General features: G+C 42.1%; 1 protein-coding gene across 6 annotated transcripts in view; it reads right to left on the bottom strand.

Moving 5' to 3' along the window:
- RAPGEF4 (Rap guanine nucleotide exchange factor 4) overlaps positions 1-27,516 on the bottom strand; it is a 310,972-nt gene that overhangs the window by 46,993 nt on the left and 236,463 nt on the right. For all 6 annotated transcript variants that reach the window (XM_082465339.1, XM_082465337.1, XM_082465338.1 and 3 more), the window contains 7 exons: positions 20,485-20,569; positions 18,082-18,142; positions 16,233-16,309; positions 15,677-15,823; positions 13,685-13,800; positions 7,241-7,329; positions 2,906-2,984 (listed from right to left, as the gene is read on the bottom strand). In XM_082465339.1, the coding sequence (XP_082321465.1) occupies positions 2,906-2,984; positions 7,241-7,329; positions 13,685-13,800; positions 15,677-15,823; positions 16,233-16,309; positions 18,082-18,142; positions 20,485-20,569 (654 nt within the window). The remainder of the gene's footprint in view (positions 1-2,905; positions 2,985-7,240; positions 7,330-13,684; positions 13,801-15,676; positions 15,824-16,232; positions 16,310-18,081; positions 18,143-20,484; positions 20,570-27,516) is intronic.

The following is a 27,516-nucleotide window of genomic DNA, read 5'->3' as shown; positions in this document are numbered from 1 at the left end:
ATTCTATCTCCCTGTCACATGAGGACATGGTGCTAAGCAGTTTATATGTGTGGTTTTTTTTTTTTTTTTTTTGACGGTTCATTGTCTATTTCTCCACTTTCTCTATTTTTCTTTACAGGTAGTCTCTATAAAACTGTCCAGTAAAGTGCTTTGCTTTTCTTTGACCAAGACATCGGCAGTGACTCAAGCTATTCCCAGGGATGTGGGAATGAGGTGAGGGCCCAGGATGTTTGGAGTAGATTTACTCTAAAAGCTGTTCCTTAGTTGCTACCCCCGAGGTTCCCTTCTAAGGTCTGGACTCTTTAAGGATTCCTTCAGTTCTCTGAGTTACCCCATCCTTCTGATGAATTCCTTTATTCCTTAAGTCACTCACAGTTGGTTTATGTTACTTATGACCAAAAAAAAAGGAGCTTACATAAGAAGCCTATATAACATCTCCCTGGAGGCAAAGGGACTAAAACTTGAGTCTTTAGCATGATATAAACACACTTACACATATGTGACTTTCAAGGATAGAGCCCTTTCCATTCGCTTGCCTGCAGCAGGGTAAGTTCCTGGCCTCCCTGGCATGCTTTCTCTAGGCATTAGAGGACAGTAGTTCTTGTTTTACTCCCAGTATCTAAGGACTGGACTTAAGCTGTCCAATATGGCAGCCACTAGCCACATCTGGCTATTTACATTTAAATGAATAGAAATTAAATAAAATTAACAATTCAGTTCCTCAGTCATAGTAGCCAATTTCAAGGCTAGTGGCTACTGGACTAGCACAGATATATAATATTTCCATCACTGCAGAAAGTTCTATTGGACACTATTTATTTGGCCCACTTTGGTTTTTAGCCGACTGAAGCACAGATAAACATGTATCATGCATGCAAAACATTACCAAGAAATGTTCTTAAACTCTAGTTAAAAGATAAGCTTTTAAAGAAATAAGTTGTGAAGCAAAAAAAAAGTGACACACCCCATGCTTGGAATCCTAAGACCTGGATAAATCCTAGTTCTGCCACTTGCCTTGGGTTATGTTTGTTTTTGCCTCAGAATCCTCGTTTGTAAAATAAAGCTGATACTAACCCAATAGAGTCCTGTAAGGATAAAGTAGTATAACATGGGTCAGTGGTGCCTGACACGTAAAGAGTTGATTCAAAATAGAACAATTAAGAGAATCTAAGTTCTCAAAGGGCGGGGTGTGAAGGAGGTGGTCTGAGGGCACTAGGTAGCATAGATGATACCCGACCAGCCTGATTCCTTCCATCTCTGAGGAAAGAATTAGGATTGGATATCACAGGCCTCCCTTGATTCTACTGTCCACTTTCCTGCCTTCTCCTCCTCCCTGCAACATTATCCCCGCCACATTCCTACGGGCGCATGGCATAGACTCTCCCTCTAGGATCTTCTATTTTAAGAACAGAGGTCAGTGCTATGAATGTTCTCAATCAATTCTGAAGGAGAATAAGCTAATAAGAAATCAGAATTTGCCAGAAGAATATAAGCTTAATGTTTGGGGCTTTGAGTTGTAAAGATATGACTTGGCCCACTACGTTCTCTCACCCTTCTTTTGGTTTTGTTTGCCTTAAGCTTATCAACATGCTAACTGTTGGGGAAAAAAAAAAATCTAAACTCAATGGTGGTTTTTTATTTTTCCTTCCAACAAATCTCAAAGGTCTAATAATGATTACTATGTATGGAGTTAAAGAGCACAGAGAGATCCTGAATGTGTTAATTTTACTTGAGAAAAACTAAATATGAGCCAGAAAGAATATGTAATATATTTAAGTCTCATTAAGCTGTCATTACTTGGAAAGATATTTTCCAGGCAAATAAACACCCAAATCTCACTCTTGCAGCATCCTCTGAATAGCACATTCAACTCCAATCTCCCATCCTCACGCATTCTGTTGACTTCAAAGAGAATTATGGGTGAACAAGAAAATGAGAATCAGGTACGGCAATTATAATTCTGAAAAAGGAAAACATGCCACATTGATTGGGTTGCTCAGAGAAAAGAGAGCCATTCTCCTTCAATATATTTCGCTGCTCAAGAAGGCCAAAGTATTTGGGGGCCTAATTTTTTGCTGCTTTAAAAATAAAGCAGAATTGGAAAATATACTTTCACATTCTGCCAAAGTTGAGGGTGTAACTCATTCATAATATTCACTCCTTTTATTCAGCTTCTATCTTCTGAATGATCCCTCTGTGCCAGACACTGTGCACCCACTGGTCAACTCAATAGACTATTGAAAAGCTGCCCCCGAACAAGCTCGGTATGAAGCTACCTAGAGGAACTGCCATTAGAATTTCAAGTTTTATATCTTTGACATAAGTCAATGGGATAATAATAAAAATAGCCACAAAGGAATAAATTTCGGTATCTAGAGAATAGGGTGGACTAGGGCGAATGTGAAAGAAAAGTGACCTCCCAATGATAACTTGTATATATCTCAGCAGGTTAGTGTTCTGATTAATACTACAGCTTAGAGGGACACAAACACATCACCGTCCGGCCTGCCAGGTATCCTGACAGAGGTACAAAGTCTGTCTCCAAGCTTAGGAAACTATCCCTAATAATATTCCCTAATAATATTGTTCACCATAGCCTTCTCTGGCCCACCTCCCAGGTATGTATATTTCTCATCAGCATTATCTTCCTTATAAGGGTAAACTGGCGCACTTTTCCCTGCACAGGGAATAAGGAGGAAATCCTTAAATATGGCACAGCAAAACCATGCCAGGGAGAGCTGGAGACCTGTGCGAGGGAAAAACTGCTGATGTTTCAGAGTTCGACAAGGGCGGAAAGCACACTTCTGCCCGAGCTATGACTTACCTGGAGAGCATGCAATGAGATAATGGCTGTATACGTGTGGGGTGTTGTCGAGGGAACGGACTTCTCACAACAAAAGGATATTGGGCCACCAGAGCTGGGCAAAGCTGGGTATTTGGCATAAAAACACAGTGCATCATAACAAAGTCATTTAAAACAGAATCTGCAGGGGGGCAAAACAAAGCAGAAAAGGAAATTAGATTCCTGTAGAAATGTTTAGGAAAGCCAGAGTATCTATTCATTTGTTCTTGGCCAGTGGTTCTTACACATCGGCTTGGGGTATTGTGGTTTTACTGTACGAAGAAGCACTGCATATAAACATAATACGATTGACAGAGCTTGAGATCAAAACTCAATTTCTTAGGACAATGGACAAAACGTATGGTAGTTTTTAAAAGAGACAGACTTGTAATAATGACACTGGTCACCTGAGCCACAATTAATTAAAAAATATATATATAAAATTAAAGAGCCACACATGGGCAGTACCATGTATGCAGGATTAGGACATGGTCATTTCTTTGTCCATTTTACACCACCTGTCTTTTGTCAATATCTCTTTTCCTTTATTTCTTTTTCACCTTCTATTTCCAGAAGGAGCAATAAAAGATGAAAGGGTGATAGAATTACAGAAAAAGGAGGTGGTAAGAGCAGAGAACTGGCGAGGGAAACAAAAGCAGGAAAAAAAAAAAAAAGACAAGATAAAGGCTGTGAGCAGCAATTGAAGCAAAGCAAAAGCTCTCCAGTAGATTAAAATGGTGTATGTCCTATATTTGGAGCTATTTTTAGATAGGTAAGTGGGGAGATGGCAAAAGAAATAAGGCAAGTCCCCCCAAATAAGCTTCATTTTGAATTTGATGCTGGTTCTTCATTGCAAAGACTGTATTATTCAGGCAGCCTTAATGGGAAAGCACATAAAGACAGATCTAAAAGCGTTAGGAGTACACAAGTTAAAGCTTTGGAATCCAAGATGCTTATGGGGGTTTTCAATTAAAAATGAACTACCATGGCTGAGATTTGTGAAATTCACATAACTTTTCTAATAGAAAAGGGTGAGAAATATGAAAATCGTTAACTATATATATTGAATTTTCAATGTCTATGTTTTAAATTAACAAATACTATCAAAGTTGGAATCAGTGACTAAAGGTTTAACCATTATATGTATTTTTAAAAAATTGATATAATTGTCATACATTATGTAAGTTTAAGATACACAAAGTGTTGATTTGATACATGTATATATTGCAATATGATTACCACCTTAGCTTTACTTAACATATCTATCACGTCACATAATACCATTATACTCATTTAAATATAGGTGATGAGTGTAATCCAAAGTTGTTGTCACTAGGTGTTACTAGTGATTTCAGTCCCATTATACTGGGCCACAGAAGATGGCGAGGTGTCAGACAGAAGCTGTACGGAACTTTTTTTCTTAGGTATGAAAGGATGTTCATTGGCATGTCTGAGTTTAACATCTAGGGTCATCTTTATATGTTTTAGATATAAAGGATTTCTCTGAGGATAGGAGAGAAAATGCTTGCTTATAAGGCTCCCAGAGGCCTGTGCTATAAAGTAATTTAAATTTTGCTAAAGCAGAGATTTGAGTAGCGTGCTCCAAGGCTGGCGAGACTGTCAATCAGCATGGTAATCACTCAGCACCCACATCTCAATGTGGCTTTCTTATTCTCTGCTCATAAGCAGTAACTCTTGAGAACTGATTAAAAAAATCATTTCCTACTAGAAAATGATTTTCCAAGTCACTCAAGGACTAATTCTGGTCATAGAAGTAGAAAGTCTAGGAAACCAAAAGGTCTCAGGCAGAAAATACATGTTTGGGGGTAAACTAAGAGAATGTACTATCAAACCCAGGGGTGTTCATTTCTACGATGTAAACCAGTTTCACTGGCAATTCTGACATCTCTTTTGTATTGTAAATCCAAAAACGCCAAGGGTCTCCCACCCCACTGCATCCATGAGTTTCATGGGGCTGAACTAAGATTATTTTTAGTGTCTAGGATGACCATATAGTAATTCATATCTTTGATTATAAGAAAGACAGATTTATTCTTTCATCCAATCCATGAACATTACTTGCAAGAATAACAAAATCAGAAAAAAACTGCAGGGAATAAAGTTCAGTATTAAATTATGATGTGAACTTAGTTCTAATATAAAAAATGGAATGGTCAGGAGTCATATCGTAAGTGACAGCCACGCTATACACTGATTTCTGGGCTTCAAGTTTTTAAGAAGCAATAATCCAGTCCCCTCCTCTTTCAGAAGTGACTTTAAAAGGAAGAATATATTTGTTCTTCGTGGGTAGTAAAGCTCTTACAGATCTTTTCTTAGATTCCATAGTCTCTAATGCACCAGAACGTTCCTTTTTGGACAATATTCACTTTAGAGAAGATGTTGTTTCTTGTATTATGCAATCACACATTCTGGGCAACAGTTAATCAGAGGGGAAAAATCTGTATTTTTCCTGACCTCGGGTCCTAGAAATTTGGTTTCTTTGAGGTTATGTTTGCCTCTTGGAAGCAAGCAATCCTCTCATAACTGGTCCCTCAAGGATTTCCTTTTTCAAGAAAAGATCTTATCACGTTCTCCTTGCTCAGACATCTTCAACCACTTCCCAAGGCTTAGCTTCACATTTAAGATGCTCTGAGATCTGGACCCTAATTCTTAAACGCTACCTTCTTTCTGACACTTCTGTATACGATGGTCTAGCAAAGACAGACCACCTGGTCCTCCTTGTCTCTTTCTAGGTCAGCACTCATGTTGCCCCTCAGGATGGAAGGCTTTGTCCTCAGTCTCTAGTTACTGGTTACCTGCCTTCCTTCAGGGCCACTTCAAAGGCTGTATCCTCTGTGACACTCTGCCTGGTCCCCTCAGCCTTATGATCAAGTTGTTTGCACATTCCTTTAGGTCCTGTAGCAGGTTATAAGCTTCCTGAGGACAGGAGGGTGGTTTCTTGTTCACACTGCCTTGTCCTAAGCGTCCAGCTTAGCACCAGCCCAACAAGATCCTCAACAAATATTGAACTGCAAATAGCTGCACTGGAGCCAGAGATCCTGGCTTTTCTATCTACTACTCCCCAATTAATTCACTACATAAAAAACCTTAGATAATGTATATAAAAAAATGAGAAACTGGAATGAGAAGATAAAATAAGAAGTAAATCAGTGGTAAAATACTTTTAAGGAGGCATAATAATGTTAACTTTACCTTGAGTATATTGCAAAGATGACAGAACTGGACTTTGAACTACTACTAAGTTTTTTAGATAAGTCTTTGAACTTCTTTCAGTGAGAAATCTTCTTCTATGGAGTTCAGTGTGCTTAAAATATCAACCCATTATTCTGAGAGGCCAGTAGCAAATGAATGTGGGCTGTTCCAAAGTCACACATAAGATGGTAACCAAAGTGGAGAATGATACCAAACTCTGAACACTTAATTCATTGGTGAGATTCATCTCATTTACCCTCAAATCTCTGTGTCTTAGTTAACAAGACTGGTTCACTGGAAGGTGGTATTATGAGTTGATTTTTTCCCCAAAAAAAGATATGTTGAAGTCCAAATTCACAGTACCTCAGAATGTGACCTTGTTTGAATTAAGGTCTTTACAGATGTAGTCAAGTTAAGATAATTAATGTGGGACCTAATCCAATATGATTGATGTCCTTATAAAAAGGGGAAATTTGGACCCAGAGACACATGCACAGAGGGAAAACAATGTGAAGAGACACAGGGAGAATACTGTGTGAAGATGAACATTGGAGTGACACATCTACAAGCCAAGGGATGCCAAAGATGGCCAGCAAACCCCCAGAAGCTAGGCAAGAGGCATGGAACAGATTCTCCCTCACAGCCCTCAGAAGGAACCGACCCTGCCGTCACATGGATCTCAGACTTCTAGCCTCCTGATCTAAGAAGCAATACATTCTGTTGTTCAAGCCACCCAGTTTGTGGCACTTTGTTATAGCGGTCCTAGGAATCTAACACAGGTGGTGTTTCATTACACTCTGGGGCAGCCCAAGAATCTCAGAAAGAACCACTTTACTCCCAGTTGGAGCACAGTTGTGCCTTTTATGCAGGCAGCTTCAAATCCTTTACGGGAATAAGTACTATTTAAATTAAAGCCTAAGAGGTGCCTATGGAAGGTGGGCTCTAAATGATAACAAATGCCTTTGGAAGGCTACTCATAATATCTATGAACGAGACTGAGCCGTGTACAAAGCACAACCAGGGCGAGCAGGCAGAGGAGGGCCAGGAGGTTGCTCATCTAATGGTCGTACACGTGACCCATTTCTAAAACTGCTGTGGCTACACACACTGAGAATGAACTCAGAATTTTTTTTTTACAACGCTCTGCATGGATTTACTAGACATACAACTGTTCTAGGTGTTTACCTGTTGCTTCATTTAAAGCTGGCTCAAGGCGTATCGTTTCTAGAAAATGCTCTAAAATTTTTTCAGGTGTTCCTGACATCACAGTATACCTGGATAAGAAATAAAACCATCATTAGTTTTTCAAAAGTGGGCAAATCATTAATATATAACATTTTACATATCTACGTTGTTTGGGTTTTTTTTGAGATCCCAGGGAACCATACAGACTCAACTTGTGACCCATATTCTCCATAAGGTAAGAAGGATCATGTACCTTGTCAAAGTCACACAGGAAGGCAGCAGAAACATCACAAATTGAAGTAGTTACTAAAACGTTATTCTTTTTTCCCTACATGGGACTAAAGTAAACTTCTTAGAGAGTGGCTCTAGCAGGCTGGGAACTGAGGCATTTCAGCCTTGTTCCAAGGGGGAGTGAAAAGGAACATGTAAATCCCAGGGCAGCTCAGGGCGAGGGGAAGTGACAGTAAACTAGGTTATCCATATATGGGTTACTTGTTGCAAAATTTCGACCGCACACTGGATTCCCCTGCCTATTTCTGGAATGCTCTGTCTTTCCCAACTGTACACTGGTATGTGCTTTGGAAATGCAGCTAAGAAGAAGAGAAAAGAAAACAAACCCCCAAAACACCAATGAGCAAACAAACCCCAGTAGCATCTGAATAGGAAATAAATCAGTAGTGGAACATCCATGTAACTTATTTCAAGGTCAAATATCAATTAGTTGGCGGGGGGGGGACGTTAGGCGTCATATCAGAAGATCCAGCCATGAGGCTCTTCAATCAACATGGGAGGATGTATTTTTTAAATTGAAGGTGGGTTATTTCAAAGTCATATTCAAGACGGTAAAAAACAGTGGGTGAAAACTATAGGCAAAATACATTGTGATCTGGGTACTCCTATTCCAAAACGTAGACTTTGCTCTTCTGCTTGGCATTTCACTTAGAGCAAAATGACAGGGAAGAAAAACAACAATGAAAATAAAATTCTCTTGTGTTTAGAAAGCAGCGGTAGAATTCAGCTCCAGGAGATCTCAGATTTTTTTTGCCTTCTCACCAAAACCCTTTCCCTGCCTGTTTGAGACCTTAGAGGAAGTGTGTTGAGATCCCAAGAATATCTCTAATGTATTAAATCTCAGGGTCCTTAACCTCCTGCCTGAGGGAGTGAAGAAGAGGCAATGCAACATACGACCCTGTGCCTGTGAACAGGGAGTGAGTGAAGCAGCCCTGGTTTTGAATGAGGTAGCAAATGCAGTCTATCTGGAACGTAACTGTTACTTAAACCTACTGTGTGTGTGCATGTGCGTGTGTGCCCTCAGGACCAAAAGGAAGCTGAAGAGTTCAGTCTTTGAAAGAATCTGGCTTTGGAGCCTAGAGGAAGAGCCAGGGAATAAAAAAAACAAACAAACTACTTTAATCCGAAAAGTATGACCCTTTTCTCAAAGTAAACAGCATAGAAGACGAGGGTTTTTCCTCTTATAGGCAATGACTATTTGAGGCAAGGAGAGGGCGAATCTACAAATGACTTTCAATACTTAAGTGGAGAACATTGCTGAGTTCATTCGATAATTCCTAAAATATATGATTCTTTGATGACCCTTCCAAGATGACCTGGAAGAGGTGCAGCATCTGGCCACGTGAATAAGGAACTGGAGTTGGGTGATGCTCGGGGTGTCTGAGACATTTTTGGTTATCTCGATTGGGGGTACACCTGGCATCCAGTGCGTGGGGAACTGGAGTTGGAGAGGGCATTCAACATCTGTTGAATGTTTTACTCTGCCCTGGACAACTAGGTGGGCACTAACCAATCGCGTCACATTTGTTCCTGCTGGTTAAACACTATCTTCATTCTTCAGATGGAGAAACTGCTCTCAGGACGAGGCACCAGGCCTGTGGTCACAGAGTTAGTAAATGCAACATATCTCTGCTGTGAGCCAGCTTTGGCTTCGTAGCACAAGCATGGGTCACGGCACTGCTCGGCATGCGAGCAAGATGCTCTGGGCAGAGGCTCCATCTGAGTACCTGGAGCTTGTTCTGAACAGGAAATCCGCCGTGCAATTTAAGACCCCCTCTGAAGAGGGCTTGTTTGCATGTTTGTTTCTGAAAACAAGTTTCATCTAAACAAGAGTGTAAACACATCACATAAAAAACCATTTACTTGCTATTTCACATGGCTTTGGGCAGCAGTTGCTAGTAAGCGCCCAGTCTATAGCTGGCCACGTGACTGACACGTCAGTTTGAAATTGGTTCCCTGTCAAAATCTATAAATGACTTTCAATACTTAAATGGAGAAAATTGCTGAGTTCATTCAATAAATCCTAAAATATATGATTCTTTGATGACCCTTCCAAGATGACCTGGAAGAGAGCAGCATCTGGCCACACGAATAAGGAACTGGAGTTGGAGAAGGCAGCCAGAAGGCTGGCTTCCCATTCTGGTGTTCTTGGTCAGGACATTCTTAGCTAGGGTTTTTGTCTGGTCAAAAAGAATAAAGGCTTACCTGGGTGGCAAGCCTTGAATGCTCTCGGCTCACTAGTAAGAGAAAATGGCGTCTCTACTCTCTGCCCACCTGGTCAATTGCAGACATCAGGGCACCTGTCTTTTGCTGCCAAAGTCTTCCTCTAGTGGTACAACTGCCTTACCCTACCCTATCTCTCTTCTCAGCTCCACAGAAGGCTATTCAGGGGTTGGTAATCTCTCAGGACCAGGAACTCTGAAGAGGGAGGGACAGGGAGCTTCTGGCCTGTTATCTGGCAGCTCTGGGCTTGGCTGAAATATGTTATTACTTTCTTTCAGGCTGGACACTGCCAGGTGCCTACTGCTTGACCTCTGTTTAAATGGAGAAGACTTGAAGACCAGACAGTATGGCTCTCTTCAGTTTATTGCATGAAGAAGTTACTGTAGTCCAAGTTAAAGAGAACCCTGATTGGTTCTATTATCTAAGCTGTGAGGTTCTAAACTTGTGAGAGAAAATCTTTTTCTATCACCAAGTCTGGAAATGAGGACACGTCTATCTGCATCCAGAACAAAAAAAGAGGTGGGGAATGGTGCCTAAAAGAGACTGTCTTTCTGCAAACAGGATGGAGTTGAATGACTGGGTGGTTGATAGTCTAAGGAAAAAGCAACACAGTCACTAAAACAGGAATAGTCATTTCAGATTCTCTCTTATTAAAACCACATAACCACAGAGCAGAAGATATCCAAAATGGTAAATATTTGAGGGCTTCATATAGTTTATCCATCATGAGAAATACTGTCTTGCTATTGACATTTTAATATCACACTCAGAGTTGAGTGGCTTGAGGAGAGTCAGGCAGTTTTGAAAGTTTAAAATGTACAGTTGTCCCTCGGTATCCACAGGGGGTCGGTTCCAGGACCCCCGCAGATACCAAAATCCATGGGTGCCCGAGTTCCTTATATAAAATGGCGTAGTATTTGCATATAACCTACACACTTCTTCTCATATACTTTAAATCATCTCTATATTACCTATAATACCTAATACAATGTAAATGCTATGTAAATAGTTGTAAATACAGTGTAAATGCTATTTAAACAGTTGCCAGTGTGTGGCAAATTCAAGTTTTGCTTTTGGGAACTTTTTGAAAATTTTTTTTTTCCAAATATTTTCCATCTGTGGTTGGTTGAATCTATGGATGTGGAATCCCCAGATATGGAGGGCCAACTGTATGCACAAACTATTCTGGATTTCTCAGGGTAAAGGTAAATCAGAAAAATAACGTTATCAGCACCAACATGGTGACCCTCTTTGAGCTGAAAAAAAGATAATTTCTGAGGAGACAGGGGCCCTAAAGGATCCTAAATTTTAAGTCCATCCAGAGACACGGTTGTTGCCGTGTTCTTCAAGTTGTCCAGAACATCAGGCCAAAATTCACTTACATGGCCCCCCCTTTTCAACTCTGGTCTGGCTCGGGAAAACTCAACACGGAAAATGACCCTTTGAAAGAGTGGCCTTTTTTTTTTTAAGAATATTTCAAAGTGGTTTTTTTTTCTTTACATTTTTATTTATTTATTTATTTATTTTTGGCTGTGTTGGGTCTTCGTTTCTGTGCGAGGGCTTTCTCTAGTTGTGGCAAGCGGGGGCCACTCTTCATCGCGGTGCGCGGGCCTCTCACTATCGCGGCCTCTCTTGTTGCGGAGCACAGGCTCCAGACACACAGGCTCAGTAGTTGTGGCTCACGGGCCTAGTTGCTCCGCGGCATGCGGGATCTTCCCAGACCAGGGCTCGAACCCATGTCCCCTGCATTAGCAGGCAGACTCTCAACCACTGTGCCACCAGGGAAGCCCAGAAAGAGTGGCTTTTTACTCTTCAGGGAATGGTTGGCATGGTGCACTTCTGTGTATGCCTGATATTTCCTAAATGGTGTGCTGTGAACATGCACGAGGCTTTGAATTATATAAGCAATTTAGATTGGTCTACAGGACACAAATAAGGAGATATAACAGAAATCAGATCCAGGCCTAAAATAAATTTAATGCATGTGGGCTCTCCTTTTCCCTTTAGTTTGATTTCATAAAAAAATCTGTATTTGGAGAGCACTCTGGGTGGAAGCTGCTGTAACATGCAAACACTGTTGATCACCTTCCCATGCCATAGAGAGGTGAAGGGAGGGGGCCTCCGGGGCCCTCTTGGTCAAATGTTTGAAGGTTATGCAGAATTTAAGGCTTACTTTTTCAGGTAGCAAAATTTTCCTGAGACATCTGAGGCATTATTAAAGAATGTAGATGACCACTATAAAATGGTCTAGTTATACTTAAGAGCACTAAAGAAAATCACTGGGGGTAGTCCCAGGCTTCACGTAAAAAATGTTTTCATTCTCATCCTCCTTCGTGGGCTGGAAGGACAACTGCTGAAAAACATTTGAGCAAGAACACTTTTCAAGAATGCATAGTAGTGAAAAATAGAAAAATAATAAAGAGTTCTGGATGGTAATTTTATAGGTTTGTAAGTGAAGGGATAGTTTTTTATATAGTCTGTTTTATGTCAGCCCTTTAGAAATATATTGCTTTGCAACGTTTACTAGATAGTGTTGAGGAGAGAGTATCTATATACCATATTTTGCTAGAGTAAGTTGTGAGGCTAAAGGAGCATAGACTCAGAAGTTGGTCAAGCTGGACTTGAATGCAAGCTCTATCATTAAAAGTGTTGTCATCCTGGGCAAGGAACTCACTGCTCGGAGCCTAAATTTTTCCATCATCTGTTAAAAGGGGTTGTAATAAGGATTAGATAAAATATGCAAGATATACTATGGCTCTTCAATAACATTATATTTCTTCCTGCCTTCTTTGCAGACATGTGGACTCATCCAGATGAAACGTCTGAGCCTTGGGCTTTCAGTCTAAACAATTAAAACTCATCATTTATGGCGAGTGTGTTGATTAATGGGAACATCCCATTTACTTGGCAAAAAAAGAAAAATACTTGGGATGCACTCCATTTCAACATAGTCTGTGGCCACATTTCTTTACCTACAGAATTGGTGTTTTTATTACTCTAAGATTAAAAATTAACGTTTACTTAAAAAATGAGATTCTGTAATTTTTTATATTTCTTAGAGCTACATTTCCTAATTTCCCTAACCATTCAAATGTTCATACATTTGATTAAAAGAAGTCTCATGTAAGAAGTTGCAGCAAAAGATAGAACCGAACATAGACATACAGAAAAAGAGTCAAGTTAAATGGGTGACCTGATGTTAAATGTGAAGCAAATACCCTTCGGACGTCAGCAGGAATAAGTATGGATGAGGCCAAATGAATGTTTCCAGGCCACAGTCAATAGACTGTGTTGGGACTTCCCTGGTGGTCCAGTGGGTAAGACTCTGTGCTCCCAATGCAGGGGGCCTGGGTTCGATCCCTGGTCTGGGAACTAGATCCCACATGCATGCCGCAACTAAGAAGCCCGCATGCCGCAACTAAGACCCGTTGCAGCCTAAATAAATAAATATTAAAAAAAAAATAGACTGTGTTATATTTGAAGTGTGGGTTTCCATCAAAGACGCTCATTCTGACAGCACGATGAAAACACTTCTTGAGAAATCCTACGTATGAAATTCAAATACCAAAGGTTCTCCACACCCAGGGGCCTACGTATCTCTTGAGCTGCCTGGCACTCCTATTCCCATTGTTCTCTCCAAAGCTATTGCCTTCTGCTACAAGCTATTACAGTTGCACACATACAGAGGGAGTGTTTTTACAGTGGGGGAATATTCTTCCCCGAATTACTCTAGGCAGCACCGAGCTCGACGCAGTGCCAGAAACGGATACATTATACTGCACACGATGTGTGATTAGTCAATAGAGAGAAAAAAAGTCACACACACTGCCGTCTTCCACAAAAAAGGAGAACGTGCTATTGTAGAGATGACGATACCATGTGAAAAGGTTAATCATAGTCTGGCAATTGCAGTGTCGGATGCAAACCTACTTTTGCTGAGGCTGTGAGTTTCCTTGATTAGAAGCCCTGTTCCCTGCTGGGACCTTCTCCAGCACCAAGACATCTTGGTCATGTTCTTTAAGTCTGACTGTATTCGCCTCAACGTCCTGCAAATACAAATTACACCACATACAGATGCTGCCGTTTTCTCAGACAATGAAAAAAATTTCAGATGCTTCAGAAACTCATTTGGTGCTTGTGATGCTAATTGTTGCGTCTACAAATTAAGTCATTTTCAAAGTCAAGGGCTGGAACGGTCAGAGAAAGGACCAGATGAGGTTGGAGGCACGTGGTTTTAAAACTCTGCTGTTACCCGAGATGCAGAAAATCAGCTGAGGAGATAGGAGTGTGCTAAAACCTTTGGGAGAGGGTGGTCCAGCGGAAAGAGGGAGGAGCCAATTCACTTATTCTTTATAAATATATGTGGCAAATAGCACTCAGCTTCAGCAGAGTTCTTTCATTCTGATTATCTTCTGAGGGTACTTAGTTTTCTTAGGAGTGGCATGTTTTCCCTCTAATCAAAAGACTTGTAAAAATTATCAGTTTGAAATGTGTTAAGAACACTTTTCAGTTATTTTGAATAATTTTATAAATTACATCCATGATAATGGTCCTAATCTGATTCTTTCAAAGAATAATTGTGGCTGAGTACAAACTCCATGTGTGTAAACTTCCAAAAGAGTAAAGTTCAAATTTCAATGTCATGAAAAAATAATTTATTAAAAAAACTTAATGCACGTTTCCTCCTCATTTGGTTCCTGTTTTAAGAGACTGGATAAAAACCAAATCAAATTCCATGTGGCGTTTTTTCTATATTAGTCAACGCTTTAATCTTTAACTTAACTTTTTTTGCATCAAGAGAACGCATTCCTAAGACAAACTTTGTTGTCAGAAATTTTGCTGCCAAAGGCAAAAGCTTAAGGTTGTGTAGGAATAGGTGTCCACACATAAGGAATGGGAACGAGACTGTAAATCTTCATTAAATAATGCCAAATATACCAGAAAGCACAGAAGGTGCATTTAGGATTTTAGGGTAGGAGAGAGAAGGATGCTTAGCCTGGGAAAGGCATAGAAGGGAGTCGGCTCTGTGAGCCAGCAGGGAAGGGAAAAGAGCAAAAAGTGATCCTGGAGGCAACAGTCTCTCTGGGTAAGGTGGGATAGACCATGGGCCACCTGAAATGCCAGGAGTGCTGGGACAATATCACCATGCCCAGTGGTCCACAATCAGGCTTCCACCAGCTAAAGCTGGGTTGCCCCTCCCAAGGGACCAGGAGCTGGATGGTGGGGAGAACCTAGGGACCATCTATTCTAACCATCACCCACTCTCACAAATACTTTAACAAGCTTCCATTAGGCCCATCTGCAGAGCCATCTCTAAGTGCAATCTCATGGCTCCTCCTACCACCTCAACTATTCTTCACCTACTCGCCAGAGTCTGAAATTCCTTTAGTGTGAATCAATTTGACAAAAAGCACTTGAAATGAAAATGTTTGGTTAGAGTAACCATGGTGGACATTAATTGCCACTAAAATGTAGTCACTTAATAAATCCAGAGGGAGCGTGAGGATATGAGAAAGATTCAGATTTGGGAAGAGACAGGAGGTTTAGGATAGAGAAAGACATGGAGAGGGAGGTGGGGAAGGACACAAAAGGGGAAACCTAGGATTGCAAAGAGAAATGTCTCAGACTTTGCCATTTTGCCAAGGCATCCCTATTTGTCTTCAGTGCTCATGGACCAGTTCAGGTGTGTGCAGGGTTATTTGGTCCAGCACAGCGTGGCACATTTGCAGCTTTACTGGAATATCACCTCTGGACCCCAGAACCCACCCCAGCACATTGAACATGCTAGGTTTGTAAGCAAGGCCCTTTGGCCCTAGAGCATTCGTTAATCACGGTGCTGCTCAGTTAATACTACACTCATTCTTCTTATCTGGCAAAAGTGAAAATGGAACACCCCTCAGCCACACTTCACCTTGGACTCACCCTCAGGATCCGGTTAAAATCCTCCTTGTCTACTCTTAAGAAATGGCAGTTATCTTCTCGCAAGACGATGGAGGCAGCTCTCGGGGCATCATTCACTAGCGCTAACTTGCCAAAGTCATCGCCTTCGTGCAGCGTGCAGACCACACCCTGGAGAGAGCAACACATCCAGATGAAGGTGATCCCTGAAAGGGAGCAAACACCCACCTGCCCCCGCCCCTAAAACACTGTATATATCAACAGGCTGTACCCAGGGATGCCAAGTGCAGGGGGGTGGAATCACATAATTACATTATAATGTTTCATTTCTCTTTCATTGAGTAATCTGGGCTAGGGCCTAACTTAAATGTATACATTATAATCCAGGAGCCCCAGAAAGTTCAGCACTACTCTGAGTATAATAACTTAGATAATTTATGATTAGAGATGCTATAATGTCTTTTCTGCATAGAGTAACGATGTTGTAGTAAGTTTAATTGTAGCATTACGTTGTTAATACTTAGAGCCACTAGTATACGGAGCATAATAAAGTTTCAGAAAGAAAAAAAGATATATATACCTTGCCATAAATGACTACATTCACTGATCCTTTTAGAATAATGTACCAGGAGGTGCCTTCTTCCCCCTGGTTAAACACTAGATACAAAAAGATGAAAAGACTTATGACAAGAGTAGAAGCACATCAGTATAAATTACAGCTTATCAAATCATCATTGTTAAGTCCCCAGAGTTATGCATTTAATTTCAGAAGGGAAAAAAATTACTGGCAAATACGAACTTATTCAGGTGGAATATTACTTCCTTTTCTTTAGAATGTGAAAGGAACAGAAATACTGCACTCCTTGCTGTGCCCTAAAGATACGTATTCACTAGATACAAATTCACCAGCTATCCATTCCTTAAAGCAATACATTTCCCCCACAATTCATCAAAACTTATTAAGCTATAGAACACAGTTTTAAAAAGTATTCTGAATGGTAAAGTGAAGTTTGAAAACATGCAAATCAGCACTACATAGTGCTGATGGATGCATATCTACATATTTTTTAAAAAAAGGGTTGGAATGATAATCACATCATATAGGGTAGGAGTTATCTTGGGGAGGGGGAGAGAAGAATGAGATAAAGGAGGGAACAAGGAGCCTTCAAATTTAGAATTTCATTTTTTAGAAAATACAAAAAATGAAAATATGAAAAAATATGGCATAAGGTTACTATTTGATAAAAAATGTTTTTTAAAAAGGTGTCTGTAACAACCTCTGGTTTTTTGTTTGAAATATTTAAGTATTTCATGATAAAATGAAAACCATCAGTAAGAGTAAGTGAAAAGAGTAAGAAAAGTTGTAAGTCATCAGTGATCATAAAAATTAAAAAAATATTAAAAGTGAACCTTTAAAATGTAAAGAGAAGACATTCTTACTAAAGTAAATATCAATGTTAGAAATACCACTTTTGATGACTAAAAGTAAAATATTGGAAACATCATTTTTAATTCTTTTTGCTTTTACAGTTCATGGTCTCTGCTTATTTGACTAACACAGCTCAGTCTGAAGAAAGAGCAAGATTTTCCAAAGAATGTCTCTCGAAAAGTTAACAGGTGTCCATTATAAATGTTTTCTATGTTTCACTGGGTTTAGGAAGTGTCAGTTTAAATGGTGTGAAATTTATCTTTACTGTAGAACTCCTGAGAAACGTAGCATGCTGTTGTGTCTTACTATTCTCCAAGAGAGATTAGAGAAAGGCATTTCCTGATCTGAATATACCACTAACCATGTTTTTCAAGAAGGCTTTTGTAGGATGAGTGGGAAATGCCAGCTGAAATAATTTTGCTCACTTTTATTAATATGAAATTTCAATTTCTTGCTCCCAAATAGGATCATAGAACTAAACTACAATGTGCATGCTGGAGAGATACTACATATTAGTATTGCATAAATATTTGGGGCAAAGAAATTCTCTCGGGCTTGCAGCTGATAGTGAAAATGAGGGAAGAACAAGAAGGCAGGAGAGTGTGCCATTCTAATTAGCCTCTCAAGAGATAGATTAGTTCTTCTCAAGCCACAAACTGAAGTGAGGTCACTGTGAAAAGGTTTTGCCTGGGGTCCCCCCTGAAGAGCACTGACTTCATCCCACCCTCTTTAAACACTGCCTTGAGCCAGCAGGGGAGGGAGCACGTGGAGACACAGGCTGGCAACGGCTCCCATGCTGGCACCCAAAACCCAGCGGGCTGCAGAGTAAGGGATACGTGCTGGGAATAATCACAGGTCCAGAAAAACAAATGGTGCCACATGACATCCTGGCAAGTCAGACCCAGGCCCAGGAAAGGGGAGCATTTGCAGTCAGGCTCCCATGGCACATCCTCGGGAGGGGGCCAGCCAGGCACCATGCACGATTACAGTCTTCACTTACACACGGTTCCCCCTTTGGCGTGAGACTCGAAAATGAGAACACCTGCTAACTCCCGTTTCACCTAGAAGGAAAAGAGAGAGAATGTGGGGAAAGGCCAGATTTGGGGGGCTTGGGGAGGGACTCGTTCTCTTTCTGAACAGTGCTGACTTCCATGTGGCCACCTCCCACTCTGCTTTGCTGCTCCTCCTGTCTAGAACCACTTCCACTAGATGGGCCACTAGATTCTTTTTTTTTTTTAAATTGAAGTGTAGTTGATTCACAATGTATAGCAAAGTGACTCAGTTATGCATATATACATATATTTTTTTCAGATTCTTTTCATTTTAGTTTATTACAAGATATTGAATATAGTTCCCTGTGCTATACATTAGGACTTTGTTGTTTATCTATTTTATACATAGTAGTGTGTATCTGTTAATATCAAATTTCTAATATATCCCTCCGTTCCTTCTCCTTTGGTAACCCTAAGTTTGTTTTCTACGTCTGTGAGTCTATTTCTGTCTTGTAAATAAGTTCCTTTGTATAATTTTTTTAGGTTCCACATATAGGAGATATCATATGATATTTGTCTTTGTCTGACTTACTTCACTTAGTATGATAATCTCTAGGTCCATCCATGTTGCTACAAATGGCATTATTTCATTCTTTTTTATGGCTGAGTAGTATTCCATTGTATATATGTACCACATCTTCTTTATCCATTTATCTGTTGATGGACATTTATGTTGCATCCATGTCTTGTGCCACCAGACTCTTAAAGCTTTTACAAAAGCTATTTTATGAGCTAATTCATACAAGACAATCTCCCTAGAGACTGTCTAAACTTGGTTTCACATGTATGAACTAGGCAGTTTCTTTGCCTATCTTTCATCTTGGCGAGAGGGTGAGAGCAACCACAATATCATGACTGTTGCTCCTGGAGGCTCTTCTTTGCACCACACATCACGCATCACTGCAAACATGTTAGAAAACTCAATGTCTTGAAGTTGAATAATTAAGCTTAAATGTGTGAGTTATTTTTTTTTAATTCCAAACTATGGTCCCAAATTATGGTCTCTCTCCCTAAGAACCAAATAACCTGAGATCTTCCACAGTGCCTGGGTATCTGGGATTTGAGGGAGAAGACTCCTCGTCTCCACTACCCACAATCCTCCCAATTCCACCAAGGCTGGGGAAGTCAGAACATGCGCATGCTGGGGACCCGGACAACAGGTAGGGAAAAGGGGTCTTCCCTCGCTTCCGTCTCCAGCATGAGCTCGTGGAGCCTCGGCTGTTGCCCCTACAGATGCAGGAGCTCCTCGGGTGACGCCCCCAGGCACTAGACCTATCCCACCGTGGAGAGAGTGAAGATGACAGCAGGGTGGTGGGAGGGAGGGGCGCCTGGGCTGGACCAGATCCCTGGACACTCCATGTAGGTGAGCAAGCTTCCGGATCCCCAGTAGTACAGGGAGTGGGAGGGATGTGAAGGCAGTCCTGTCTGGGTTGAAGGGGGAAGGATCTGGAACCCTTCTGCTTGGGGTTGTGGTGAATGCCTCACTGCTCTCAGTGGAGACCTGAACTCTACCCGCCCCCCCGCCCCAGAGCAGGGACTACAGGCACTGCCACAGCATAATATCGCCTAGTGAGCTGGGAATGAAGGACAGATTAAGCAGATAGACATTGCTGAGGAGCCCAGCATAAAACCTGTGATCTGTGGATGCTGAAACAGCTTCTTTTATTATCATTATTATTATTGAATTATTAGCATATAGGAGACTTGTGTTGCCTGGAAATTGTGTTTCTCTGTCCCTCCTATGGCAGGAGACGTTTCTGTCCACTGTTCTTCTAAATACCCTAGTCACGTAAAAGTTCAGACTCAGATACGGCTGTTGGGCCATTTTTCACTAGCAGGTACTGCCCTTGTGCCCTAAAAGATCTGAACTAATGCTCTCTTGCACCTTATGCTTCCTTTCTCAATTTGGCAGCAAACCTGGGTGGAGCTGGCCCCTTGGGCCAGGGCTGGTCGTCTTGATTTCTCCCCCCGACAGCCCCGCTTCCGCACATGGCTCTATATGTCATGGAAGGGGCTGAATACCCCTCTTAAGGCCTGGCTCTCTTGTCTAGGTATGCGGGTTCCAAGACTCAGGAAGTTTGAAGCATATGTTCCAATTCTACTCACATCATGCCGCCTTGGTGTTTAGGGCAGCTACTAATAACGTAGTGATACTTGATCCTTTTTTGGTGATTGCACATGGGCGTAGCTTCCTTAGCATCTCATGAGAAACAGGAGGGGCCGTTTGTGAGGGAGAGTTCAGGCATTCCTGCCCCTCGCCCACACTCTCCAATACTCTCCTTCAGGCCTAACAGTGCATTTAACTCAAACTGTGCGCCCCTCCCCGCCGCCTCAGCTAAGAGACAACTTACCGTGGTAGAAAGATGGGATAAGGCTTTAATGTGAAGGAGTTCTTCATAGATAATTTCTAGGTCATCCACGGTCCTCTGGCCAGGTCTACAAAAAAAAAAAGTAACAAGGAAATAATGAGATAAAAGTCATTGCTAAGGGCTTGAAATACAGAGGTGACTTCGGGGGTCAGTAACATGTTCAGGGAATTCTTAGGGGAAATCCCGATTAAAAAAAACATTGGCAGAGGGAGAGATTATGCTATGATCATTCCTAAAGGGATTTTTGACATGGACATGTTCCTTGATGGAAGGACATGGAAGAAATCAGAAGGGCACATAATCCCCTTCCTTTCCATCTCAGAGGGAAGAACATCTCTGTTCACACTGTAGTTGGCTAACTAACCTCTTACTTCGTAGATGATTGTTCTACAAAATTGCTTTTCATCACTACCTTGATCAGTAACAACAAACTTATCTTTTAGCATCACTAGGAACTGTTGGTTCAATCAACTTGATGATCAATCCAAATTTCTTGGGATCCTGATATCTTAGCCTAAAAGAATAATAATGCTGTTGTCACTATTGTTTTGGGTTATGTAATATGCTTCCACCACAGGACTCAGATAAAGGATGCATATAGACAACATTTTCTCACCTATCCCTGAGGAAGTGAGGGCATGAGATGGGCAGAAGGCAAATAGTCGTGTGTGGGATTAGTAAACGAGGGAAAGAAGGGAAGAATACACCCACATTTCCCAAACTCTGTTCTATGGAGGACTACTGTTCCATGAGATGTTAATCAGTATCCTATGTACAGTTTTTTCCCTATAATTTATTATAAAACTAGTATCTAAGAGTCTGCCTTTAAGGATGGGGCTTGTGGGTATTATAGACACTTTGGCATGGGAGGACTGAGTGGATTGCTGATCATCTTTCATGTCTATAATAATTCTGGAATCACTAATAGAGTTTAATTATACATCAATAGTAAAAGGCATGACTGGTCAGTAATTTGGATTTTCTATTGCTCTCTCCAGTATAAGAAACCCTGATTAATATGTTTTTGAAACTAAAAAACAAACAAATGTGTTATTAATTCTGAGAGCGCTAGGAAGTCAATCTCCACATTGATGGGCAGGTGACGTTCACGCTCAGCTAACTGCTATAGTCATGAGTGTTACCTATTACATAATCATCATCTGTCTTATGCATTTTGTCCTAAAATTTCAATAACTTGTGGTATTATTTAATGTTACTGTATATTAAACATTTAAACCTCAATGAGCCATCGATGGTGTTCCATCATTACACTGTATTTTAAAGAGTGTTCCTTGATCAAATAAATTCAGGGAGTGTTGGTGTGCTGAGCAGAGCACAGGGTTTAGGGTCTGAAGATCAGGTTTTAACCGTGGTGCAACCGTTCACCAGCTGTGTGACATCAGAGGCTCAGTTTCCTCTGTAAACTGGGCACAATATCTTTCTGAGAGTGATGTGAGAGCTAAAGGAAGTAGCGAATGGGAAGGTATCTGCATATTTATTTGAGTGAGCGAAAAAAAAAATCCAGCAAAGTGATATTCAAAACTTAAACCCTTGCACGAGAAAAACAAACTTACAAATTAAGTATGACACTCGGTTCAGCAAATTACATCTAGAACTTAGTCAATTATTAGATAAGTACTTGGAGCTATCGAAACTGAACTGTAAATATTCTAAAAGAGTTGAGTTAGATAATTTTGCAACTATATTCCAGATCGAATGGGAGCTCACTGGAGGAAGAAAACTCTTTGCATCCCTTGGGCATTACCTTCTCAAGGACAGCTTTAACACAAACAAAAGAATATGATATCCTTCTCTTATAGAAACAACAGAGGGTATATTTCCTAATGCCTGCCTGTACTAAATCCACGACCCAGGGAGATGCCAGCCAGGTTCACCTCCTGCCGAGGATCACCACTTAAGGATACTCTGTGCCCCAATCTAGTGGAATGCAGAAAGTAGGGGACCCACCGGAGGAAAAGCTATGGCCCCAGGGACTCTGAAGGAGCCAGGCCTTCTTAGCAAGGGGCCTAATCTACTACTTGACTTAGACATGGGGATTTTGAAACTAGGACCCTTGGAGATTTAAAAGTCAATTGAGTCACCTCAGTCCATCTACTACTACAGAGGCAGCTAATGTGAAGCTCAAGGTGGGCGTAATAGGATTATGGCTCCTCAGCACAAGAAGCTGCCCTGCTGTTCCTGGTACTTGACATCAGCCGCAAATAGCATGGGCCCTCCTAGAAGCTTGGCTAAAGGAGAAAAGGGTCGCCAAGTCTCATTCTCACCTCCACGGAGCGGGCTGTTATGGAGGGAGAAGAAAAACTCAGCTGGGAAAAGAAAGGGTTAGAATTTAGCTCTAAAATCTTGACAGATTCAGAGTTGGAATTTGGGGAGCAGATATCTATGAGTCTAGGAAGAGTTTTCACATAATATCAACATGAAATCCACACTGATCAAGTTTTACAGCTTAAAAAAATAAATGCTGCCTTTAGGATCTATAAATCCCATTATATTAAAGATCACTGAATCTCATCCAAGAGTTAAAACAGATGATGATGAAATCTGTCAGACCCTCAATGCAGCATACTGAAAATTTGACAGAGTGGGTCAAGGCTGCCCTTTGAGCTGCTTAGTCTTAGGACCTGCACCAAAGTGTGGGAGAAGAGAGGTAAAGATGGCAACATTCAAGCTATTTTCGAAACCCACTCAACTTCCCACTGCCCCACATTACTGAGCACTGCCTGAAGCTCTCCTCCCCCAGGCCACTGCCCTCCTCGATCTCTTCCTGGTCTTCCAGACATTTCTTCTCAGTGTCCTTTATGAGCTGTTGTTTTTTTTGTTCACCTCTTGAATTGTGCTGTGCCCTCAGGCTCTGCCTTCAGCTCTGTTCTCACTTCGTTCTACCTCCTCTCCTTGGGAAAAGTCCCCAACTTTCATCTATACGATGCCGAGACCTAAATCTTTATCTCCAAACAGATTTCTCTCTTGAGCTCCAACAGCTTCCTGGCCATCAGTTCCCAGACAACCCACAAGCGCCACAAGCTCAATCTGTCCAGAAGTTCTCCCTCATCATCACACAAGGCTCTTTTAAAGCAGGTCTCAACTGACTTTCCTAGACTCATCTCTCTTTCCTCTCTTCACACCTTCCCTCATGGCTATCTATGTTCTTCGCTCCAGGGATAACCAGACAACTCCCTGGTCCTCAGACACGCGATGCTCTTTCATGCCTCCAAGACTCTTCACGTGCTCCTCTCTTTGCCTGGGATTTTTTTTTTTCCTGCTTCAAGCCCAGCTCAGATGTCCTCTCGCCTAGGTAAATCTGGTTCTCCAAAATGTATTCTTCCATGGCACATGATCCAACTGCTGTGGCAATTACAACATACTGTGAAGGATGTTATTTGCTTCAAAATCCGTGATTTTATACTGCTCTTCTCAAGAGAAGCAGCATCTGGTAGTGCAAAGGGTACTAAGCTAAAAACAGAAACAGGATTTGAGATCTAAAACAGGAACTTCCTAGGTGCCCAATTGGTCTAATGCCTTCTTCCTACATCTGTAAAAATAGGGATAATAAACCGGATTGTTGTAAAGATTAAACGAGTTAATATACACAAAGCATTCATACATTGGAAGTATGGCACACATGCAGGATGGCATTATTAAGGGGGAGGGTGTTCAATACATCTCATCAGATGAATGCATGCACAAGTTCTCACGATGCATGCACAAGTTCTCACAATGCATGCACAAGTTCTCACGATGCATGCACAAGTTCTCACGATGCATGCACAAGTTCTCACGATTCATGCTGAAGTCAAGGTCTGCCCAAGGGAGATGGCAGCAGTACTAAGGACCAGTCCTCGTTCTGCGGCCTGAAGGAAATAGGGGCTTATGCTCTGTTATCCTTCCCACTGAAGGTCCATTAGGACAAGGTGCCCATGACACAACTCACTTTAGGTACAGCACACCTAAGTGTCATGGTAAGTAGTTAATTATTAATGGAGGGAGGAGACAGGATGAAAATGTTGGACCTCACCTGTTACTCCAAATCTCATTCAAAGATAGAAAAGACAGATTTTTCTGTAGGATTATAAATTTATTCACCCAGTTTTAAGAAGTTACCATTTTAGACCAGCTGAAGTTATTCAGTCTAAGTCAAGATCAGTGGGGGCCTGGACGGAGATGACCATGAAAGACCAAGCAGCACCTGGTGGGTAGGACCCTTTTTATGGTCAGAATTTTGTCTGCCATGCTAAAGCTCTGATAGGAAAGATATTTAAAAATCCAAAACAGCACTGAAAATAAGTAATGTCACCACGACAAACCATAACATAGCACTATCAGTGGACCTGAGAGCTTCAGGAATTCTTGGGTGACGGGAAGCAGATAGGGATAGAACGGCTGAGATGTGTCTGGAGGCAGACACAGCTCTGGACTCACAGAAGAGACCATCACAGGAGGGAGACAGCACTGCTGATAAGACAAGGGCAGGAGAGGGTCCCAGGGCTCATCAAAATACTGCTCCACTCAGGACAGGGGCCGCTGGGCCCCTCTCCCACTCTACGCACCGAGCAGCAGCCTGCCCCAGGGTTTGCTGCCAGGCTACAGCTCGAGACCTGCTCCCTAAGACAAATGTCCAGAAGGAGCCTGAGAAGGAAGCAGAGGCCTGGGCCCTCCTGCCAGACACAGAGGACGGAAAGGAGTGGCAGCTCTCCCAGGAGGGACTTCCCGGGAAGGGCTCTGTTCTGGGAGCGCCTCCTTCGTTCGGCAACTAGTGGGAAGACGGTAGTGGCCTCACCCTGCCTGCCCCCCTCGTGCCTCTGATAAAGCAAGGCCTGGCCGGAAGCACGGCCCCCACTGCCTTCACAGGGGTGCGAGTGTGCATGGCCAACCTTCAGAGACCCACGTGGAACTTATTCTACCCCTGGACCTCCATTCCTCAAGAACCAAAACGAAGAAATACAGGCTTCCACGGCGCTTGCTGGATGCCCTGGAGAAACCCATGACAGCCATTTGAAACAGAAAGGAACAAAGCCTAGAAACAGTTTAGTCTCCGAGTCCTAAATAACACCCCGAATAAAAGGGAAAAAAGGAAAAAAAAAAACACAAAAAACAACAAGCCTGTGGTCTACAGTGGTCAGTGTCATCACAGGGCAGGCCACTGTCCCTGGGCGATCCACCCAGGTAGCAACTAACTTTTTGGTCCTGTTTACAGCACATGTTTTAACAAGGTGAGAGAAGTCAGGACTGCAAGGTGTGAAGAGACTTGCTTTAGAAAATGAGCATATTCACAGTTAACAAAGCAGCAAAAGCGTTCGGGAGAGGTGTGCCACGAGGTGTTTCCATGGACATGCTCTTAGGGTTGAAAGTTGAGGGAGGTCCCAGAGAGGAGGCCAGATGGAGTGAAAGTCGGTGTGGCCAGCCTGCGTCCACAGAATCAAATGGGAGCCCCTCCCCCATCCCAGTGGACTTTGTGGCCGCAGTGACAGAACAAGCCCAGTCAAGCCGCAGCCGCCCGCTCAGAGCCGCTGTGCCATCTAGTTTCTCAGAAGAGACACACCTCTCCGCTCTGGAAACAGATGAAAGCTCTCTCCTCTCGATGTACCCCACCCCCTGGAAGAGCGCCCGACACCACATCTAACATGGAGCCTTCCCTACCGCGATCACTGAACAAAAGCGAGCTCGTCGTGGCAAACAGTGGCATTAAGTACCTCTCATGCTTTGGTCTTTGTGGGGCGGACAGAGAAAAACCTGGAGAAGAGATCCTGCAGATCAGCCCCCAGCCTGTTCCAACAGTAATGAAAGGGTCCCAAGGACTGAAGGCAATTTGGCTTTCAAGAGTCAAGGGAACACTGTGCCCCGAGCAGGAGGAGGGAACTCCCAACGCACCTTCACAGAGGACGTGCGAGGCTGGGGAAGTGAATTGACTCTCCGGCTGCTCTGAGTGGCAGCCGGTGTATGTACCTGGTCTTTACTCGTCCTTCTCCAGATGTCACAGGGAGAGGTATTAGGCATCCCTGCTTCTTTACAAATCTGCGTGGTGCCACATTGATGTGGATTTGTTGGCTCCTGCTGTGGAAAGGCCTAGTTTCTGCAGGGGATGCATTCCGGCAGCAATGCCTTAGTTACAGACAAGATAATAAATGGGGATGGAGGGAGAGGCATTTTATACATTAAAGGATGGGAGGACTCAGGTGATATTGGAAGCTGCTGGTAAATACAGTTTTATCAAGGAATTTATCAAGGTCAGAGACAGAGCAACTCAGTTATTGGAACATGGATAAAATGAGGGATTCGTCCAGGCACCAAGCAGGCACACTGGCATGGCCAGTGGTAACCTAGGCAGGTGAAAGACCCAGTTCTTCGAGAACTGTCGCCTAGTAGACGTATTCCCTGGTGCATGGGGAAAATACCCAGAAAAGTCAACGTTATAAATATCTAAGTAAGACCTGATCAAGCGTCAAAATAAAGGAAACGCTTTATTATTTTTTTCTTGGGGGTGGAATGCTTTATTTTGGTGGCAACACTTCACCTCAACCCACCTGATTCTCCTGCTTTCAAGTCATTTCTCAAGCGTGGATCATTTCCCAACACTCTTCAGATCTTGAGATCTCACCTCATCCACCCTCCCTTAAAGGAAAGTTTGGTGTGGTTTTCCACCCCCTTGTCTAAAAAACCAGCACAACATGTTTGTTTCTTTCTCTTTTCACCTCCCAGGACCCTTGCTTCCTAAGAGTTAGCAGTTAAGTGCTTGAGTCATTCCAGGAGCCTGGTGACTTGCCATTTAACGTGTCCCGCCCAGCTCTGTCTGCTCACTTCCCTGCCACACCACCACCCCTCACCTTACCTTTAACCCAGAAAAGGGCATCTTAAGCTCATCAGATACAATTAGGCATTTTCTAGTTCTGATAGCAAAGCCTGTGCACACGGGGATTCTTCCCTTCTTCGTGAAGTTAGAAATGAATACAGTTTACAACTGCAGTTAAGGGTGAAAGCTTCATGAATATTTGGGAGAAA

Source organism: Balaenoptera physalus, assembly GCF_965194825.1.
Source record: "Balaenoptera physalus genome assembly, chromosome: 6".
Classification (NCBI taxonomy): Eukaryota; Metazoa; Chordata; class Mammalia; order Artiodactyla; family Balaenopteridae; genus Balaenoptera; species Balaenoptera physalus.
Note: the sequence above shows the minus strand (reverse complement) of the source record. Positions and strands in the feature narration are given on the sequence as shown.